Source organism: Phaseolus vulgaris, chromosome 11 (genome assembly GCF_000499845.2).
Source record: "Phaseolus vulgaris cultivar G19833 chromosome 11, P. vulgaris v2.0, whole genome shotgun sequence".
Lineage (NCBI taxonomy): Eukaryota > Viridiplantae > Streptophyta > Magnoliopsida > Fabales > Fabaceae > Phaseolus > Phaseolus vulgaris.
The window spans coordinates 8,995,706-9,019,361 of record NC_023749.2 but is presented as its reverse complement, the minus strand read 5'-3'; the positions used below and the strand labels follow the sequence as shown (position 1 = coordinate 9,019,361).

The following is a 23,656-nucleotide window of genomic DNA, read 5'->3' as shown; positions in this document are numbered from 1 at the left end:
TTGATATCATAATAAAAAATGAACTTTTAAGTTTAACTCAATTTTATAAAATCGGTTAATAAAGTGATATTTACACTCACTCATTTATATACTATGAAATGTTTTTATATCTATTATGGAATCTCCAACGGATTAACCTAGCAATGGTGAAATTGGTCTTTAGGATCTGCTGTGGACAAATAGAAACTGTAATAGTTTATGCGTGCATGTTGTATAGGTTTGTGCATATATACGTGGTTGTTAGGAACTACTTTTATTCACAAGAGTTGTGTTGTAGCTATGGGAGATTTTAATCACTATGTGGTTGTTAAGTTCAAGGATGGTGTGGCAGTTGAAGAACTCATTCAAGGGTTGGAGAAGATGGTATCTGGAATTCATGAAGTCAAATCCTTTGAATGGTACAAAACCATAAATTGCAGTGCTTTGTTTCTTCTTTCTCTTAACACATGCTTTTCTGCATTCATATGACTGGTTAATAGTTGTGTGATTCTGGTATCTCAGTGGTCAATGATAACCTTTGAGATATAGTAAACAAAAAGCACAACCAACTACAGGTTGTATACAAGATCTTTAACCTTTTAGACTATTTTGGGCATATGCAGAATTTCACTTGATTTTTCCTTAACATTAGCATTTAGTAAGCAATTCTACTGTACTTATTATGTGTATCACATGTTTGTATGACAGGGGAAAAGACATTGAAAGCCATGATATGCTAAGACAAGGTTTCACTCATGTGTTCTTGATGACATTCAATGGGAAAGAGGAGTTCAACACATTTCGGACTCATCCCAATCATATTGAGTTCTCTGGAGTGTTTTCACCCTCTATTGAGAAGATTGTGGTCCTGGATTTCCCATCAAAGCTTGTCAAAGCACCAGCATGATCCTCAACTCATTAAACTTTCCATCTTTCAAGTGCATGCATGTGTGCATCCTCTATTTGTAGTCTGATATGGTTGTTCCTAGTTCCTGCATGTTCTTCTGCAATTTCAACTTCATAATAAGCTCTTTTTTTTTCTCAATAAGAAAGTTCCAGCAGTTCAATTGGTTATTACTATGGAAAATGCTTCATGTAGATAAAAAATGTTGATCTAATACTATAAATTCGGATTTTTTATGAAACTTTGACAGTTATTCTCTGTTATTATTAAAATAAAATCGGTTTTTAACAATGGAGAAATGGTGTTAATGTGGTAAGTTTGCACAATTTTTATAATTTTAAAAAACAATTTCATTTATAACTTTAAAAAAAAATAATCTCATTTTAATAATAAAAGAGAAAAATTGTTCCACTCTTATCAAATACTCTGTAAATTCTCTCCATGTTTCTACAGCCAACACATTTTATAAGGCTTCCAATTTCCGAGACACTGACTACAAATCCAAAGAAGCACTCCTTTTACTTTGTTACTCACACAAGTAAAATACTGAAAAAATTTATTCATATTTTTTTAGCATAAATACTTTCATATTATTAAATAATCGGATTGTGATCCTCATAAGATTTTATATTGAGTTTGTTTGTTCTTTTATTATTAAAATAATTACCCACATGCAATATTATAGTATTATTCCATTTTGTGGTGCCTAAAAATTCATGAATCATTGAACTTGTGAATTTCTTTGAAAGAAACTTGAGTTGCCAAATCATGGACTTGTGTTGCAACTTCCTCATCGCCAATTGAGATTCCATTCAAGAGTAGACTTCTCCTCTTTTTTTATTTATTTAGTATTAAAATAATTACACACATACAACACAATATTATTTCATTTTATTTTTTTATTGTGGTGCTCAAAAAAATTATGCACTGAACTTACGAACTTCATGAACATTCTATGTTTATCTTTTAATTTAAGTCCATACAAATTGATAAGGATTATATTAAGTCATGGTAAACATTCCCCGAACACAGTACACTAAAGGAAAAACACTATTTTTTAAAATCATTATATATATATATATATTTTTTTTTTTAATACTTGATTTTAATTTTCCATTATATGATATTAAATTTATAAATATCATGACCTGTATTATATTAAAGGTGACTTTCATGGAAAAAAATTTTATCAACATTTATTATAATTTTATCTACTAAGTGCATCTCCCTCGTACAAGTGGGTGGGTGTAACTCCAATTATGTGAAAAGTTATAATGTGTCAATTTTTTATGAGTATGTATATGATATCTTGTGAATGAAGCTACAATTTTATAATTCAATCTTTTGTATATCAACATATTTGTGACACTCACCTCGATGGAGTCACAAAGTGTCATAATCCTTTTGTTACAATTTTTTATATTAGGGTGTTTCTCATATCTCTTGTAGTTGAATATTTAGTATAATTTATTCTACAGTTGAATCTCTGAACAACCATGTGGTTGCAACCACGTCCTTATTATTTGAACAAGGCGAGTTAGATAAAAGTAGCTAAAACTTTACTACATAAGTTTTAAGTATTTTTTTAAACTTTACTAATACAATAAATATATATATATATATATATATATATATTATTTCATATGTTAATGTTTACCTATACAAGGTGAAATGTAAAACCCGTCAACTTACCTATCCTTAAATATTTGATCTTTATTTGTTAATTTTTGAGTAATTCTTTATTGACAAGTATGATAGTATCTCTAATTTAGTTCAAAGTCTTGTGCACAACATGAATTCACATCATGAGTATCACTAACTCAGTTGCACAAATTGAGGATCTTTATTTTGATATTAAACTTTAAGTTTCTCTAGATTAACCTCTACCTTAAACAATTCTTCATTAATAAGAATGAAAATGTGTTTAGTTTGATTTTACATATTGAGTGCCTCTAACTAGTCTACTATTTAAGAATATTTAATACAACCTCACACCTTGAGTATTTGTAGCTTGAACTTATTATGCTTTGAATATTTTTAAAAATAAAAAAACACAAAAGAATGCTTTGTTATAAAAAAATAATTGTTATTGGTTTATACTAAATATTATACATTGATATATAAAAAGTTAAGAACACTATCTTCTTAATTTAGCACCTTAAAGTGTACACCTTCTAATGAGTTAGACAATATCTTTTTGTCAAACAGTAACAAGTGTACATCTCTAATCAGTTAGAGAATAAAAGATTTTCCACCAATCTATTTATGATGAAAGGTCGGCACTAACCATCAAGCATCAATCTATTCACTAAACATTATGCATTAAGCTTTATAAAACAGTAATTATTATACAATGATGTCTATGTAAATTTTAAAGGTTATATAAAAATTAAGTATTTTACTTAAAATAAGTATTTAATAGTGTATTTCAATATTTATAAAAAAAACTAAACATGGTATAATGTGTTATATATAGTCGGCTAAAAAAGTTTTCATCTTTAAAATGTAGCAATCAAACATAACATATCATTCACCTACTTAACAAAAAATACTATGATTATAATAATGAAAGACTTATTTTTTTTTTATCAGTAATACAAAAATAAATAAATAAAAATCACTTTAGGGGTGATCAATCCATGTACAAAATTGCACAGAAACGAACAATTCCTCCTCTCAAAATCTTGCCACTAACTTCCTACTAGAACAAATGCAGTCTGATCAGCCTAAATAAATCACTTATATTTAATCGAATACATACAAACCAGGATATCCAGACACATGTCAGTAAATGAAAAACAAGCATAAAGGACTTTAAAGGTTACTTAGGATCAGACCTTTAATTGAGCCATGAAGAAAATTTCGGAATGGTCAATCACTCCACCTTTAAAGATGTGTTTATTCCTATGTCTCCAAATCTCACTTACCATCGCAATATAGACATTTTTCAAAATTAAATTAACAAGTAGGTGTTTCATGTATATTAGACTACAGGAAATGTGAGACAAAAGTGTAATGAACAATCGAGCTGAGCCCTAACCACTTGAAGCAAAGGTTCCAAGCAAATGACTTGTTGTATCTACTCGAATCATGAAATACTTATGTATTTACTCATTATCATAAGTGTACATACTCCCAATTACGACCGCGTACATTTAGACCAATAATCGCTCTTTTATTATAATATTTAAGGCACATAAATCAGACAATAATTGTACGTTCAATATTAAGACACATAAACCAGACCATAAATCTATTATAAGTTACTAACGATTATAGGTCACTGTTATAAAATCCATTTATATCTCATGATAATCATTCAATGTTTTTCTTAATGGTTTGAGTCCAACAAGCCCTAGAAATAGGTGATGACTCTCTTAGTAAGAGGACACACTAAACCCTATTTTATACTCTTAGCTCTTTGTTAAGAATTTATCATCATTTTTATGCTCCAAAGCTCATTCTCCGAGGAACACACAGTCTTCACCGAGGTACACTCCGAGTCCATTTTTTGTAGGAACATTTGGCGCCCACCATGGGCATGGTAAAACTTTTCTCAGGACCACTATAGAAATATGGACATACACTCTCAATATGAGTATCTAACAGTAAAACACAAATCAACCGATAGGGGATCCCCCAGAACACACGAGGAAGGATTACCTAAAACTGTGAGAGACGCCCTAAGCCAAATGCAGGAAAAATTGGAACGAGATTTGGCATCCCTAAGAAAGTAACATAGGGCAAAATTACTGGTACTGCATGATCATATAGATCGTAGGGACAACAACAACACCACTCAGGGTGACTGATGAACATATATTTATTCACACACAATAGCCTTAATCATAGATTATTGGACTATAATAATAAATAAATCCATTGTTTTAATTAATATTCTTATAATTGGGTTTATTTGGGCCTTAACTATTGTTAATTTTGTGTTTTTAGAGTAAATTATCCGGAGGAAGCATCTACCTTTGTGAATGGGCCAAATATGCAAAAGTCCAAGTTGCTTCTTGAACCAAAACAGAAAAAATATTCTGAGGAGAAGAAAGAGAAAATAAAAGCTACAAGATTCCAGAAACAGAATTGGAAGCAAATCTTTTGCAAAATAAAAAGAATTATGGAAAGTGGAAACTGTTTACAAAATCTAAACTGCAATATTTTCCCAATATCCTTGGAGCAGAAAAGCCTATAAAAGGACACAAGCATAAAGGAGAAAAGGTTAAACCTTTTTGGTTGATTCTTTTGTAATTCCCCATTGAGTTTTGAGGTTTTGTTCAATAAAAAGTTTCGATTTTTAATTCTCTATAACAATTGTTTTTATTGTCTAATCTCCTGGAAAACTGGTTTTTGTGACATGGTTGTACTTGAACGCATGATTGAGAGTCTTCCTTATCTTAAACTTTGGTTTCTTAGTTAGTTCGCATTGTTCTAATTAATTTCTTGGGCGCATGATTCAAGGGAGAGGAGGTAAGCATTCCCATGGAGTATACGCATGGAACAAAGTGGGTATTGATTAAACTAGTAGACACATGCTTTACTGGTGAGTTTCAGCTGAATCAGATCGGCGCATGTTCAATCTGGTTTAACTCTGTTGGAGGATTGAGAAAAGATTAATCTTTAGAGAACCTGTGAAGAATTCAATGGTGGAAGAACTTGGGATCAACCGCTTTTTATTTGCTATTTTAATCTCTTTTATATTTTTTGCATAACTATCTCAAACCCCATTTTCATCTTTATTGTTATTGCTAACTTTTATTGCTTGCAGATAGATTTTAAACCCTGATCAACTGATTTTACTATTGGATTCGTTGGGAGACGAGTTGGGGACATTTGTTCACAATTATACTATCATCTCTCTAGTGTTAGACAAGTCTACGCTAGAATCATATTAATTTGACAGCAAAACGATAACTATTAGTGACCAACAACACTTGGAGCATACCGCTGAATCCTTTGAAGGATGTTGAAGCCTCTGTTTTGCTTGATGTTGTTGTGCTGGTTTAAGCTTTGTTCTGGGGTAGTTTAATGTTGTAATCCACCCTTGGATTAAATCTCAAGCAATTAGCGTTTCAATCTTTATCAAAGTAAAATGTTTTTCAAACTAAGTTGAAACAACCGATTGTTTTGTCGAAACAACCGATTGTTTACATTTAGGTGTTTTGAGAAAGTTTGAAAACTGTTTTTGAATGATGAAAACTGTTAAGTACCAAAACAACTGATTGATTCGAGGAAACAACCGATTGTTTGTTTTGGAACCATAATAGAAAAACTGTTTTCTTTGACTGAGCTTTAAATGCTTTAACTGAATATGCTCCAGTCATTAAATGCTTTGACCAATCTATTTTAACTGCAATTAAGAGTTTGTTAAGATTTGATAACAAACTATATCTTTGTATAATTTCAAAAAAACTGTTTTTAAGAAATAAGAATCTTGAGACAAAGTTTTTCACTAAGAGTTTTTCAAAGAGTTCTGAGATTACTTAAGAGTTTAGAGATTGATCAAGGTGCTGGAATAAGATTCTACTTGTATTGATTTCAGATATTCATCTGTAACAAGTGTAATCTTTGTAAACTGCTGAGCAATTCGTTTGTGTGTTTTGCTGAGATTGGTTGTGTGTTCTTGAGGTGTTCCAGATCAGCAATCTTAGTGTTGGCCAAGGAGAGTGTGTTTCTTGAAGGTGTTCAAGGTCATTCTCTTGGTTGTGGTGTAAGTGATCAAGTGGTGGTTGCTTAGTGGATATCCTCAGGGTTTCTGAGAAGACTGAATGTAGCTCTAGTTTGGAGTGAACCAGTATAAACAACTGTGTACAATCTCTCTATCTCTAACTCTTTAATTTCAGTTTGTTTTTTGTTTGCTGGTATAAACAACCGATTGTTTTTTCTAGTACTACAATTTTTGCTTGCTATTTTGGCTAACTGAATTGCTGAATCAATTGGTTTTTGAAATAAATTCATTCTAGCTTTGAAAAGTTTGCGAAAACCCCTTTAAACAATTCACCCCCCCTCTAATTTAAAGCCATCTTTTCTAACATCAGTTACCTTAGGTTGCCATGCTCTATCAAGACATTTCAAAATCTTGATGTTTAGCTCTTCCTTTTCAAAGGTCTTGTCAAGGCTCATGAGATGATTGATGATGTGCGTGAATCTTTTCTGCACTTCAGCAATTGTTTCACCTTTGAGCATTCTAAACATCTCATACTCTTGGATTAGAGTATGTTTCATAGCTCTCTTCACCTCATTTGTACCTTCATGAGTTACCTCCAAGGTGTCCCACATTTCTTTTGCAGATTTTCATTGAGAGACCGTGAAAAACTCATCTGAATTCAAAACAAGAGGTTATTATGTTTTTAGCAATGCAATCAAATTTGGCCTTCTTGCTTTCAGAATCAGTCCATTGAGACCAAGAATTTTCAATGGAAGATCCATCCTTTTCAAACTTTGGGGCAAAAGGACCACCAAAAGGTAGTCTATCAGCCATTTAAAAACAGTTTTAGGATCAACTTGAATAACTTTTAGGAACCAAGCTCTTGATGCCAATTGTTAGAATGTATGACTTTAAACTAGAGGGGGGTGAATTGTTTAAAGAGGGTTTTCGCAAACTTTCAAGCCAAGAATGAAATTACTTCGAGAAACAAATGATAAGAAATTCAGTTTGCCAAAACACAAAGCAAAAACAACAGCACCAAAAAAACAATCGGTTGTTTCACAGAAACAATCAGTTGTTTATACCAGTTTGCAAATATTAAAACTGAATTTAAAGAGATTAAGGATAAAGAGAATGCACACAAATGTTTATACTGGTTCACTCTAAACCCAGAGCTACATCCAGTCTTCTCAGAAACCACTGAGGAATTCCACTAAGCAATCAAACCTAGATCACTTACACCACAACCAAAGAAGTGACCTTGATCCCCTCAAGACACACACTCCTCTTGGTCAACACACCAACACTAAGAATGCTGATCTTGATCCCCTCAAGAACACACAACACTTCTCAACAAACACACAAGGTTTCTTCAACAGATACAAGAATTACATTTGTTACAAAATGAAATATGAAATCAATACAAGAGAAAATTCTATCTCACACACTTTGATCAAACTCAATCTCTAAACAATCTCAACTCTTTCAAAATCTGTGAAAAACTCAAATCTTTTTTTCTATTTGTAAAACAAAGTTGTTGTTTGTTATCAAATCTTATCAGACTATTAATTGCATTTAAAGATTGGTCAAAACATTAAAAACTGGAGTGTAAACAGTTAGAAAATCATTTAATGCTCAGTCAAAGCACAAACCATTTTTTGTTAAGATACCAAAACAAACAATCGGTTGTTTTGGTTTTGAGAGCAAGTCAACCATAAAAACAGTTTTCAACCTTTTCTAAAAACACTTAAGTATAAAACAATCGGTTGTTTCGACAAAACATGTTGTTTTTCACTTAGCTTGAAAAACACTTTTCTTTTAAAAGGATTGAGAGTGCTTATGCTTTGGATTCAATCAATAGTGGATTACATATTAAATCTACCCTAGATCCTATCTAAAGGACAACCCAACAACAGCAAGCACAACCAGCCTTCATTATCCTTCAAAGGGTTTGGATTCTTCAAAGCTTGAACACCACTTGGTTCAACATATAGCACGAATGAGTGTTTTAAGGTAAGGGATCTTCTGGAGGAGTTGGTCCAATCGGGGGTCTTAAACCACTTCATGTAGTAGACTGGGTCAGGAAGGAGGCCGCAAAGCATAGAACAACTCGTCGGTAAGTGGCAAGTTTATTCCAAGAATGTGGAACGTAACCCATTTAAAGGTGTACTATAGTTGAAAACCGAGAACTTGTACTCTTTTTCCTTTGTTGGGATTTTTACCCTAAGGAGGGTTTTACCAAGCAAGGTTTTAATGAGGCAAGCTCGGCATAATAAATTCCCTTTTTTTCGGTATAATCCCGTCAAGTTCAATCAAGAACTAAAATCACTCAACTAAGAGCACAACAAAAATAAAGTTCAATCAAGAGCACAACAACTCGCTCAACAAAAATAATACAAATTCAATCAATAACTAAAAACGCTCAACCAAGAGCACAACCACATGCTTAACCAAGAGCAAAACAAAATAATGCAAGTTCAACCAAGAACTAAAAACACTCAACCAATAGCACAACAACTCATTCAACTAAGAGTGAAGCAAAATAATGCAAGTTCAATCAAGAAATAAAAACCCTCAACCAAGAGCACTACAACTCGTTCAACCAAGAGTGCATAAAAAATAATACAAGTTCAATCAAGAACTAGAAACGCTCAACCAAGAACACGACAACACGCTCAACCAAGAGCAAAGCAAAATAAGAAAAGTTCAATAAAGAACGAAACATGTTCAACCATGAACATAGTTAAAAACCAAATCCAAACAGGTCCTAACTGAATTCGTTCATCCTTCAAATTGATCTTCTCAGATTTCGAGTTGGGGGGACTTATGTACATAACCCCAATTACGATCGAGTACATTCAGACCAATAACCACTTATTTAATATAATATTTAAGGCACATAAATCAGACAATAATTGTCTATTTAATATTATATTTAAGACCCATAAATCATACCATAAATCGGTTATAAGTTACTAGCGGTTCTAGGTTACTGTTATAAAATCCATTTATATCTCATGATAACCATTCAATGTTTTTCTTAATGGTTTGAGTCCAACAAAACCTATAAATAGGTGATGATTCTCTTACTAAGAGGACACTCTCAATGAGAGGACACACTAAACTTTATTCTATACTCTTAGCTCTTTGGTAAGAATTTATCATTTGTGCTCCTACTGACTTAAGCATCGAAGAGTATTTCGCAGGTGAACATCTCCCTCTCATCGGAGACCAACTAAAAACTCGTTCCCCGAGGAACACACCGTCCTCACCGAGGTACCCTTCGAGTCCATTTTTGGTAGGAACATTTGAATGTTCTGATCTCAAGTTCAAGAGATAGCATCGCTAGGATCAATCACCGCATCCGACTTTAGAGGTTAGTGTTCCATCACGTTTTTTTCCTCGTCTCGGTGGGTTGGAGGAGGAAGACATATATAAACTGTCATTGATGTCAACTCCTGAGTGAAGTGAAAATATATTGGCAGGACCAAAACAATAAAATATATCTTTATATAAATTATTATCAATTAAAATCAGATAATCTTTTCTAATAATATTTAAATAAATCAATTGTAATATTTAAATAAATCAATTGTAACAAGTGGATTGCTATCATATATTAATACCTCGTTTTTTTAATCTTTAATATAATATAAATGATAATAAATTTTTAAAAAAATATTATTTACTTTTTATCATATTAATAATAATTAGCAAAAGCTTATATAGTATTGTTTCTCCTAAAAGTAATATCATTTCGTACTGATACTTATTGGTTTTTAATCGGTTATTGACCTGAGTGTCTACAACTTTTCTATTTGAAGATTTTAAGGTTCCTAGGTGCGATTCTTAAGAACTTCTATATAATCTACACTTCAGTTTCATCCTTTCCAACGTGATTTTCTTTTGTTTGGTTATTAAGGGAATAACCATGATAGTTTGAAAATATCATAGGTATTTTCATTAATTTCTCATCCAACTTTTGTGTGTGTCTTTTCATGGAGTCATGCAATTTATTTAAGATAAAGTTAGAGTAAAACAATTCCACTAAAAGTAATTAGTGCAATTAAAAAAAATTATACCAATAATATTGAAGTATGTATTAATTGTAATATATCACTTTTTTTAAGTTTATCTTTAGCTTCTTTTTTTTATTTGATCTATTTTCTGTTTTGTTCATCTTTTCTTACTCTTACAACCTAAAGATAGCACTTATTCTTTCTTCTATTACCTCTTTTTTCTATCTTTATCTTCTTTTCCACCCTCTCAATCTGTCTCTTTCTTCCTCTTCTTTAAGAATTTTTCACTCAACATCTTCCTTTTACTTTTTAGGTCAAGTTGGGAACCTTTTTCCCTTTTAGTCTCCTTATCAAACTACTATGTCAGTCTTAACAGAGGTGCACTAACACCAATCTATGAATATGAGGAGTCCAAAAAAAAGTTATTTTTCATAATTTTCTAAGAAAAAATATTATTTTCTTAACAAGGAAGTTACCTTTCTTTGTTATATTAAAATTAAAATTTGTACCCTTATTTGTTATTTTTTTAACTTTGATATATTAAAACTAATTTACATATTTAGATGTTAAAATTAATTTTTATTATTATCATTATGGATTCACAAAAAATGTCACTACTCTTTATACCCATTATTCTTTATTTTCAATATATATTTTGAGTAGAATATAATTAATGACATATGTGGTAATTAGTGAGATGTGCTCTCATACAACTAAAAGTTTTACATCAATTAGAATTAACTAAGTTTATACACACTTCATTATCTTAATTATATATATATATATATATATATATATATATATATATTATCTCGTACTCACGTGCAACATTGATCATTGCTCACTTGGAAATAAAATTATGCACATTTTTGGTTCTCTAAATGTATGAACCTATGCATATATTTGGGGTTATTGATTGATTTAGTGAAGAATTCAATGGTAGAATAAAGAGGTGGGGTGAAGACATGGGTCAAGACATGCATTTGCCATTGCCTTGCCTTAAAAAGCATAAACACCAAATCTACTTTAGTAGGGTATGAAATGATTATCAATGGTGAAAAACATTGAACATGCAAAAATCCAATGACCAATTGGAGATAATAACACAACTTTTTGGAAGGATGGTCTACTAAAGCAATGACAACCTAAAACAAAGTAAATTTTCTAATTTATCTTTTTATTAACCTTTATTTATTTCATTTCATTCTTTTAACTTTTAGCATTCAACCTATTAGTCCTTTGTTTTTAGTTCTATTCAACTTTCTGATATTAATGCTAAGTCCAATAAATTTTTCCTTTCATTACTTTTTCTTAGATTTTTGTTTTAAAGAATTTCAATCTTCTGCGTGTTATTATTGACACTTCCTGAAATAATTTGACTTTTTTTGTTTGCCTTTTCCTATTATTATTATTATTCATTGCATTCACATATTCGGAGGAGGCAACCAAGTATTAGGATTTATTAGGATTTGTTATTATATTCATTAGAAATTTGTGAGCATCATATATCATAACATTACGAAAAAAATCATTAAATAACAACTAAAATTAAAGATAAAAATAATTAGTCACTATATTAACTAAATTAGATATTATTTTAGATACTAAAAATTTATTTGTATTTAAAGTGGTTTTTATTATTAGTAAAAGAATCTAAATTGGTATCTAAATTAGCTACCAAGATTTTAAGTACTAATATTTTAGATTCTAAATTGGTTGAATTAGTCTTTTAGAAACTAATTTAGAATATAAAATATTAGTAGTTAAAACCTTAGTAGTTAATGGTTAGATACTAATTTAAAAACTACTTTATAATTTTTTTTATTAATAATAGAAACTACTTCAAATACCAATAAATTTTTTAGTCTCTAAAATGGTCTCTAGTTTATTCCAATAGTAATTAATTATTTTGGTCTCCAAAATTAGTTGCAATTTAATTATTTTCTTGTAGTGTAAGGATATTTAACAATATTCATTGTTTATACTATAAGAATAAATGGTTTTGGTGTCAGACACAAATTAAAAAAAAATTATGCTAAGTGTAATTAACATTTTTTACATTGAATAGTGTGTTCGTGTCAGACACACGTATTAGACATCGACACTCGTAGAACACATATCGATGAAGTGTCTAATTCAAAAAGTATTTGTTGAATTTCTGATAATTCTAACACAATTTTAAAAATGAGAAATACATTAATTTTCTAAAAACTCAAACTTATTATATAAATTTTTATTATGGTTATAAAAATAAGGAACAAATCCTTTTGAACCATTCATGAGAAACATCTTTTTGCTAGAAAAAAAATTAAAACATATTTGTGCATATAAATCTTTATTGTCAATTTATATAATTCATAAATATGTAATATATGTAGGAACTAATTGAAGAAAATAAGAGACAAAAGGTTGTAGCAATTGATTGAACGTAATTCACTACAAAAAACGTGTATAATGCGGCGGTTATTTTTGCAAAAACTGACGTTTTTAACCGCCGTATTATACGTATGTGGCGGTACCGCGTACCGCCAGAATTCTTGTCGTCACAAAGTTTAATGTGGCAGTCAAATGAGAACCGTTGTAGCAGACGCCATATTATGCATTGTATAAAGTGGCGGTTTTAAGCGTGTAATTAGCGTCAGTTATAAATGTCGTAATTTTAAAACTGGGTAAACCAATTTCAATGTAAATAACGACAATTTTAAACGCCACTTAATACGGTATAATATGACATTTATAATAACCATTACCATTATTGTAATTAGAATAATAAATATTTAATTTAATTTTTAATATTTTTAATAATTTATTCAATTATGTTCTTATAATTAAATTTTTCATAATATAATTAAACTTTATATTATAAATAAATTTCTTATCACAATTTAATTTCATAATATAATTAAATCATAACACAAATTAATTTCATAATATAATTAAACTTGGAAAATATTAATAATTGAATGATAGAAACATATCAATAAAAAAATGACCTCATTCATTCATTAAGAGAACAAAGTTGATAATGTCAAAGGAATCAAAATGATAACATTAAATTGTCAAAATATCAATATTTATATTTGAACATATTACAAGTCACGTCCTAATTTGTCTTGTTGCCTCCACTTGATCCTATAATATTTTGGTTTGGTGATGGAACATCACTTCCAACATCTGGTGCCTGAAATAAATAAAATATGTTTTAAGTTAATTTTTAATTTTTAAAAAATAAATGAAAATAATACTATAATGAAGACAAATATGCAGGGAATTATATATGCAGATGTGCAAGGAATTATACAAATGGATGGACTATATCAAATATGAAAAAGTTATGCACCATGATTGCTAGAAATGTAGCACTGTTAATACAAGAGAAACAATGATAGTCCACCCAAAAGTAAAAGTGAAACAAATATTATAATTATAAATTTATTACCTGAAATGTGATTCAAAACTTCCAAGATGCTCTAAGAAACAATTTCGAATAGACAAAGGTAAAAAAAATGTTAAAATCAGTCTAACAAAAATAATAATAAAACATACTTTTGAAACATTGTCCACCTTCACAATTATAGTAATAAAACATGTGTACAGTGATATCACAAGAAAACAAATATATATACTTAAATTATGGAGCTAAAAAGAAAGTAGAAAGAGATTATGAGAATGATATATATAATTGATATATGTTGCACATAATCTTGTAAGATATATAGATTAGCACCTCTACCTTAAAAAGACAGATTAAAAAACTGTTGTAGTATATATCATTATCCATTATAAATATTCTACTCTCAGAAAGGAACTTTAGATATGCTAACTAGAAATAATTATTCACAATTTACATTTCGGATAATTGCACAAACAACTAACATGCGACAGTCTATCATAAACTCCTCAAATTCTAGAAAATTTTATTCCACTGAATTGAAGAGCTACGAGAGCAGCTGAAAGTTCTTATTTACAAGTCAGTAAAACTCACAAAATCATGGCTATTAGAACGGTTAGACACGATTTAAAAGTACGGGGATGCAGCTACAACTTCACAACTACATAACCACTCATTATTGTAGTCAAGAGTAGATCGTTTTAACGCCCAAGAAAGTGTAAGGACATTTCCTGACAGCACTTGGCATATATGATCCCAAAAAATAGACAACTAGCTGAGGCACCCCGAAAGGTAACCCAGAAGCAAAGAAGAGTAGCAAGGCATAAGAATAAATGAATGATGCAATAAGTGAAATTCAAGAGAGGGGAAACAAACCCACTGATATAGCAATAGTTTTCATTTCTCAATCACGTGATAAGGTATTGCGAAATAATAAAATATAACTAGCAAATAAATCCACAAAGAAACAATATATTCCAAAATTGCCATAAAAGTGATATCTTATTTCAATAACAATAATCACTCTAATAATTATAAGGGAACATAAGTAAATATTAATACCCAAGAGTGACAAAGTCATTGGCCAATGCATCAAAATCACGGTTTACAAGATGTAAATAAGCTTCCATGAATCCATCATGTGATTCTTGCTTGAACTCACATGTCATACCAAAATATAGTGCATAAGAAGTAACAGAATGCATCATTGAATCAAATGAATGATCAATTGATTCCAAGAGTTTAGCTTATTTTTATCATTAAATTCTTGAAACAAGACATATTTATTATTTAAACATTAACCAAAAAGCCAAAGGATTTGAAATATTAAATATTAAACTTCAATTACCCAAATGATATATCACAGGAGGAGATCGTCAAGAAAGGTGTTGGTGAATGGTATTTTGAAGGCTCCAAAAGCTATTAGGAACAATGTTATCCAAATTGGAAGCATCCATTGAACCATAAACAGAAATCTTCCTTTTCCTACAACAGAAGAAGAGAAGAATGACATTAAGATTATTAGCATTAAATTAGAAATGAGATTGGAGTTGGTGAAAGGAGAAGGTACTGGAAGAAGTGATTTTGGCCTCGCATTAGCGGCAACCCACTCTCCCGTCTCCCTCATCTTCTTCTCCACTCTTCCTTCCATCGCTTGTCCTAGGAACAAGTTCATCACCGTCTTTCGAATGTTGGAACCTTTGTTTATCAAAATCAACCACGTTTTCAAAAGCAAGTCAACCCCCAAATAAACAATTAACTAAATTTTACGAATGATTCTGCTCAATTTTACATAACAAAAATACAAAAACAAAAAATCAGTGCCTCCTTCAAGTATTTGGAAACGATTGCGGTGAGGGTGAGAGGGGGGTTTATGAAATGGGGCTGAGAAGGAAAGGAGGAACGTGAAGATTGAAAGAGGATGAGGGTGAGAGTTAGGGTTTAGAGGTTGAGTGAAAGAAGTACATTTCCAAGAGTCAAAGGTATATTTTTGAAGAGTGAAAGAGGGGAAAACGAAAAAAAACTTGGGGAAAGATGAAGGTTATGGAGGGAATGAAAAGCGGGAGAAATTTTATTTTGAAAACTAATTATGACGATTCTAAATGCCATATTTCGAAGGAACATTATGGCACTTACGAAACTGTCGTATTATACAACTAACAGTGGCGGTTTTTAATAACCGCCATATTATAAACGCCACTATATACACGCTTTTTTGTAGTGATTGCACAAAATTGCAAAACTTATCTTATTCATTTTGATTTACTCAATCATATATATAATAAAATTACAATTACTAGAAGCTATAAAATAGGAATACTAACAGGCCTGTAAACTAACCATTAATGCAATATAACGGTAAAATAGTTTAAGGGTAATAAAATCAGAATTAATAACCAACATCCTCCCTTAATTCTGATTTGGAACAACCTTCCCAATTTGAGTCATGATATTGTTTTTCTCAATCGCCATCAATTCTTCATTCATAGCCTTTTGGGGTGTTGAATGGCATCGACAAGTCTCACAGGTTCTAATTCTGCAAGAAAAGCAAAGTGAACCAAATCTCCATTGTCATCAACTTCATCATCAAGATTTACTTCGCAATCTTGAAGATGTACAGGTTTTCGCTTTTGCCTTCTTGGTCACTCCATCATAGTTGCAGGTTGAACTGCAGGTGCTTCAAGAGTGACTCCATCTTCCACATCATCGTTCAAAACATAATAATATCATTTTTTTGAATCCATTTTAGCTGCTACATTCCATTGCCATTCCTCATCTTCAACAAATGTAACATCACGACTCACAATCACCTTCTTTGTCATTGGATTGTACAGTTTGTATCCTCCATGATTATATCCAATGAAAATGGTATTCACTGCCTTATCATTCAACTTTGATCTTGCTGCCTTGGGGACATGAGCATAAGTAATTGACCCAAATACCTTCAAGTGTTGAACATTGGGTTTGAATCCGCTCCATGCCTCAATCGGAGTTGTGTTAGGAACACTACGAGTGGTGATATGTTTATCAAATATACCACACATGTTACAGCCTCAGCCCAAAAATAATTTGGCATACCTTTCGCTTTAAGCATGCTCCTCGCCATGTCCATGATTGTTCTATTCTTTCTCTCGGCAACTCCGTTGTGTTGAGGTGTGTAAGGACATGTTATGTTATGTTGCAACCCAAGTTCTTCATTGTGCCTCTTGAACTCATTAGACTTGTATTCATCTCCTCCATCACTACGCACCATCTTAATTTGTTTGTCACTCTCTCTTTCAACAAATGTTTTAAATAAAGGTTAAAAAATATTTATTACCTCCAACTGATGATATGTTCATTGGACCACAAACATCTGTATGAACAAGCTCCAAAGGAAATTTTGCACGTCAAGGCTCCTTAAGAAATGGTATCTTGTGATTCTTTCCAAAAATGCAAGCCTCACACAATGATCATGGTGATGAATATGGGGTAAACCATTCACTAAATTTCGTTTGGAGAGATTTTCCAAACTCTGAAAATTTAAGTGCCCAAAGCGTAAATGCCACAACCACGATTCATTATTCACTATTGCATTCAAGCATTTGAAATCACCCATATGCAAATCTACTGGAAACATGCGGTTTTTTGATAGAAAGGTTTTAAGAATCAAACTACCTTTTTTTATCAAAAATTGATAATTTATTTTCAACTATGTGCATCACGTAACCCTTTTCAGCCAGCTGTCCCATACTCAACAAATTACTTTTCATATCAGGTACATAGAAAACATCATAGATGTACCTGTGATCACCATTCTTCAATGTGATAAGAATTCGCTCTTTTCTAGTCACCAAAACGAACCTGCCATCATCGACTTTCACTTTTGTGCGAAATGAGTCATCCAAATCTGCAAACAACTCCTTCTTACCACAGATATGATTTGTTCAACATGTATCCAAATACCAAGTCTGATTGTTTGGAGTTTCATTTGATGTGGCTGCCATTTGTATGATCCTCTTCATCTTGTACATGATTACTGTCTTCTTGACACAATTGGCAGCATGATTATCACCTTTTGATCTGCAGTCATTTGCATAATGGCCACGTTTATGGCAATTATAGCACTCAACATTTGATTTATTATAAATGCCTCCTCGTTCTCCGCGACCACGTTCCTCGCGCCAAGCGCCTCCATGATTCTGACCACCACGACCTTTGCTGAAATAGCTACCATGTTTATGATAGGAGCTACCAATTGAGGCTTGTGCTTGTAAAACTTGTTCAATTGGTTTTTCAATCTTATTGTCATTCATACGCTGCTCATGCGCTCGTAGAGAACCAGACAATAACCTTACTGTCATTTTTGAAATGTCATTGGCCTCTTCAATTGCGGCAACAACATGTTCAAATCTGGGAGTTAAAGATCTCAAAATCTTCTCCACCTTTGCCTACTCCGAATGTGTTTCACCATTGGTCTTCATCTGATTTGTTAAGGCAAGAACTTTATTTATATAGACATCAATAGTCTCTATGGTTTCCATCTGCAGCAGTTCATATTGGCGTCTTAGGGTTTGAAGACACACCCTTTTGATCTTATCATCACCTTTATAATTGGTTGACAAAACTGTCCAAGCCTCACTGGCAGTTGTTGCTCAAACGTCTCGTCATTCATCCCTTGATGGATGAGATACAAAGCCTTATTTACCTTCTTCTTTTGGTCACTGCGTTACTCGTTGCGCCTCAGTTGCATTATCATCTAATGCAAACACTCCACTATCAACGACATCCCATAACTCATGATAATCAAACAAAACTCTCATTTGCACACACCACCGATTGTAATTTTCATTAAGGATAGGGACTAATAATTGGGTAGAGTTCATGATAACAGACTAGCTCTTGATAACAGTTGTAGGAACTAATTGAAGGAAATAAAAGGCAAAAGGTTGTAGCAACTGATTGAACGTAATTGCACAAAATTGCAAAATTGATCTTATTCATTTTGATTTACTCAATCATATATATAATAAAATTACAATTACTGGAAGCTATAAAATAGGAATACTAACAGGGCATGTAAACTGACCATTAATGCAATATAACGGCGGTAAAATAGTTTAAGAGTAATAAAATCAGAATTAATAACCAACAATATATATATATATATATATATTTGTATTCTCGTGTTCTACATTTTAGAAATTATACGTATCACCGTGTCCGTGTTATATTAGTGTCCATGTCAGTGTCTATGCTATATAAGTTGGGACATCCTTACAATGTCTCATATTTATTTCATTCTTTCTTTACTAATAAAAAAAATAACTTAGAACTATTACCAAGTAAGTTATATTAAAATTAGGGAATTTGTTGAATAAGAAAACTTGAAAGAATAAAATGAAATAGATAAAAAAATGGTGAAAAAAGTTTAAGAATTAAAGTAGCAAATTCACACAAAAAAATTTTTTTGAAATTTGAAGCCTGAGATTCCCTCTCAAAGCAATGTGACCTTTTTCTAGTGACTAAGAAAAAGAAAAGAAGGAAAAAGAAAGTCACTAACCATGCATGGGACCAACTTAGAAAGAGATTTGGGAAAAGTGTTTTCTAGAGTTATTAACACCATGCTTTCTATCTTGTGTGATCAAAAGAAACCTACAGAAATATTAAAATAACTTAGTGAACATTCTTTGCATCGATAGAGAAAAGGGATGAACATGAAGGCATTCAAGAAACCACAACAAATTCTTCATTCTTTACTCTTATTCAATATCATATTATCAGGTTCTTCTATACAGCAAAATGATGCAAACTACTGTGGGAATATCCAAACTCAAACACCTTTCTCCAATTCTTCTATACTAGATAGCATGGTTTTATGCATATCTCATAATCTCTACTTGAGATCATCCCTTGGCCTTTTTCATGTTTCATCACTAGACAACAATGGTAGATTACTAACCATCACTCACTCTTCTTGTTCTTCTCTACAATATGTTTCTCCTCTAGCTGTCACAGCTGGTTTCCCTTCTCCTCCTGAGCCTAACTCACTTGTTCTCTTCAATTGCTCAAGCAGAAGAAACCCCCTTTTCCCAATCATGCAAAATTGTAGGGACTTGTACAAATGTGGAGGTGCTGTTTCACCATCTTCCAAGACTCAAGAAGAGAACCATAACCACCCTCATCCATGTGTAGTTGTTGAAGATCTGAAAAACGTTGATAAGGATTTTCACCCTGAGCATCTGAACTGCTCTCATTTCAGCTGGGTACATAGAAGTGCATCAGATGGTGGACATGATCAAGGATTTAAGGTTGGAACAAGGATATCTGTTGACATTCCTCGTGTACCAGAAATCTGTCAAGGGTGTGAAAAACCTAATGGAACCTGTGGTGCTGGGTTGAATTGTTTATGTCACCCTAAAGAGTGCAGTAAGTAACTATAGGTAGATTTTTATTGAACAAAACTTATATATTATAACCATTTATGGTTGCTTGAAGTGTTATTTTCTAGTTATAACTAGATTTTGATCTTATAATAATCCATGGAATAAAAACTCACATAAATTACTAAGGTAAAATTATAGTTTTGATTGAAGAGCAATACTAGAAGAATTTATCTATGTTTTGCCTATTTATCTTTGTTTTGAGTTGTGAGGAAACTATCTGATGTAAAGAAAATTTTGCAGAAGACAAGGTGATCTCCAAGGCTGTGCAAAAATCTACTGGTAGTGTTTTTTTGTCTCTGCTTTCTTTCATTGGTTCAGTTACTGTTGCCTTCTTCATGGGTGTCTAAGAAAGTTTAGGTAAGAGTTGGTTTGTTAGTTAATAGTACTGGGAGGTGTACACTTGTCATTTGCTATAAAAATCTAATATGCATAATCTTTGAACATGTTATGTTAATTATAACTGGCACAAAACAGTGAACATGTATTCAACATGAACCTTGTATAATTATCTAAAGGATTTCAAAGTAATCTCAGATTTAAAGTTGGTTAGGAAGGAAGATGAAATTATCAGTTATGCTTCTCTCAGTTTTTGCACCAAAGTAGTATAATCTTTTTTGTAAATTATGATTTTAGATAAAAATATTTTTTTTACAAAATAAGTAACTGATACACCATGTATACCATTTTAATGCGTAAAAGTCATATACGACTAATTAGATTTCAATGTAAAATAATAAATAAAAGTCATAAAAACTATTCACATGTTTCAAAAATTATTAGGATGTTATATACAACTTTTGTTTAATGAAACTGTTAAAGTCGTAATGAATAAATACGACTTTTACCTAAACAAAATTCCATCTAAATCGTACTTATAGAAAATGATTTTCATTTTAAAATCGTCCACATGACATAGAAGTTACCATTTTTATAAAAAAAGTTTATTCAGAATTATAATTTGTGAAAAAGAGAATCAAATCACTTAAAAAAGCATCTTCTCTGGTATTTGATAATACCTTGAACAAGATTGTTTCAAATAAAAGTACAAAATCAGAAATAAAAATAATAGTTTAATTTCTGTCCAAGATAAAATCTGTCACCTTTCAGGGGTTTATAGGAAATCTAATTGTTCATCTTATTTAACTATATTGTAAGGCTAACTAAAGCAGACACAATGTTCAGGGCATAACAAAATTTTCTAAAATTATCAAACTTTTTTTTTTGGGATACAGAATTTCATAAGTTTAAAAAAATATTGAATTTGAAACAATTTTAAAGAAATTAAACTATATAAAATTTTAATTTTTATTCTACTTAAATTTATTTATTTTTAAAATAATATAATTTAAATTCAACTTTAACTTCTTTTTGGGTAAAATATTTTCACTACAAGAAAATCGCGAAATAAAAACCAATTTTACCATAAATAATTAGTTGTTATAGTATGATGATTAAATTAGAGACTATTTTAGAAACTAAAATAACTTTTGATTTATAAATTAATTTTTATTATTGTTAAATGGTTTCTAAATTTGTATCTAATTATCTACCAAGATTTTTGTTACCAAATTTAGAATCTAAATAATTGGTAGTGAAAACCTTAGCAGCTGATTTAGATACTAATTTAGAAACTATTTAACAATAATAGAAACTAATTTAAAAATCAAAAAATATTTTAGTCTCTAATATAGTCACTATAGCAACTAATTATTTTTGTCTCTAAAATTGGTTTCTTTCTTGATTTTCATCTAGTATTTCATTATTATCAAATGTAAAAATTATTCTAATATCAAAAAATAATATTTAATAATTTAAACATATTAATTGATTATTGGTCAAAAAAAATATTTTCCAGCCAATGTAAAAATATTAGTTGTTATTTAAAACAGTTTTTCTTAGTATATGTTTTCGGCTAACATTAGTTACAACGATTTTACTCTCTTTTTTCTAACGTTATTAATCAAACTTTTTTTTTTTTAATGATACTTCGATGATCAACTAAACAATTTTCTCAAGTAACTTTGATTAGTATTGATTATTATCAATGTTGATCAAAAGCCTTCTCAAACAATACTAAAAAAAACTTTTGATCAACTTTGGAAACAATTAAAATCGACAAATGTAATATAGAAACAATAGTTATAGACATCGATAGAAAGATCTAATAGGCAGAAAAAAAAAACCAGAAAAATGCAGAAATATTAATATATCTTTTTTTTCTAAATTAAATTTTAATATTTTTAAATTTTTCATTCATTAAAACAACATTATATCACACTATAAATTATTTATCATAAATCATATATACAATTTATATTTCAAAAATATTTATTTATTACATTTTTTAATTGTAATATAATTTATGTATATTATTTCATATTAATATTTACTCCTAGCATGTTTTATTAAAATTAATTATAATTTACTTAGACACTTATAATTTATTTCCTATATATTAATTTCAATTCTAAATAATTGACAAATAATTTATTTTCTTAATACACCATAAATAAGGATTTTATCTCAAACAAAAAAATCTTAAATTATTTTATATATTTTTAAAACTACTAGTTATTATATAGTAAAATTACATGTAATATATAAAAGCTTTTTCTTTTCTATGTGCAATAAAATATTATTTCATTTCAATATATTAATATATTTTATCATTGGTCACACCTTGCGTATAAAATTATAAACATATAGTTATAAAATAAAATTATATGTAATACTTTTATTTAAATATTTTTTAAATAATAAATTAATTATTACATATTTTATATAAAAATATTGTTCACAATATATTAAAAATAAAATTATGTGATTATTTTTTTATAAAAATATTTATCAAAAATCTCACATTAATTAAAGATAAATACAATTTATTTGAATAGAAACAATCATATTCTTTTATCTTAGGCTTAATCTCACTTTTTAATAATATTATTTTACTTAATTGAATTATAAATTTAAAAAACAATTATACAATAATTTAATTTGTAAGCTCCAAATAAATTATAAGTTTTTTTAATAAAAAATAATATTAAAAGTAAATCATAGAACGAAAAAAAATAAAAGAAAGTAGTTATATATAACTACCTTATTTATATTAATTATCATATATATTACCTAATTAAAATAGATATTTAAATTTCTTAAATATTTTAATTTAAATATATTATTTATCTTATTTTTATTAATTAAAAATTTTACTTTTAGAGTTAAGCTTGCTATAATTAATAATAAAAGTTAAGAAAGCAACACAATTATAAAATTAACATATAT

General features: G+C 30.1%; 3 protein-coding genes across 4 annotated transcripts; 2 read left to right on the top strand and 1 right to left on the bottom strand.

The window, feature by feature from the left end:
• Window positions 1-201: 201 nt before the first annotated feature.
• Window positions 202-1,056, top strand: LOC137821650 (stress-response A/B barrel domain-containing protein At5g22580-like). The gene is made up of 2 exons (XM_068626347.1): window positions 202-398; window positions 688-1,056. Exons 1-2 carry the CDS (start codon window positions 280-282, stop codon window positions 884-886), a joined length of 318 nt encoding a protein of 105 aa, XP_068482448.1. The 5' UTR covers window positions 202-279; the 3' UTR covers window positions 887-1,056.
• A 12,540-nt stretch (window positions 1,057-13,596) lies between these two features.
• Window positions 13,597-16,990, bottom strand: LOC137833629 (uncharacterized). Its single transcript, XM_068641943.1, has 3 exons — window positions 16,703-16,990; window positions 15,295-15,705; window positions 13,597-13,736 (listed from the first exon to the last, which is right to left on the bottom strand). Exons 1-2 carry the CDS (start codon window positions 16,988-16,990, stop codon window positions 15,307-15,309), a joined length of 687 nt encoding a protein of 228 aa, XP_068498044.1. The 3' UTR covers window positions 13,597-13,736; window positions 15,295-15,306.
• A 2,569-nt stretch (window positions 16,991-19,559) lies between these two features.
• On the top strand, window positions 19,560-20,945 carry LOC137832034 (uncharacterized). 2 transcript variants are annotated; one of them, XM_068640013.1, is made up of 2 exons: window positions 19,560-20,368; window positions 20,612-20,945. In XM_068640013.1, the coding sequence occupies exon 1, from the start codon at window positions 19,637-19,639 to the stop codon at window positions 20,360-20,362; it is 726 nt and encodes a 241-aa protein (XP_068496114.1). In that variant the 5' UTR covers window positions 19,560-19,636; the 3' UTR covers window positions 20,363-20,368; window positions 20,612-20,945. The 2 variants fall into 2 exon arrangements, with proteins under 2 accessions (XP_068496114.1, XP_068496106.1); XM_068640005.1 differs by having other exon boundaries at window positions 19,563-20,354.
• The last annotated feature ends 2,711 nt before the right edge of the window (window positions 20,946-23,656 follow it).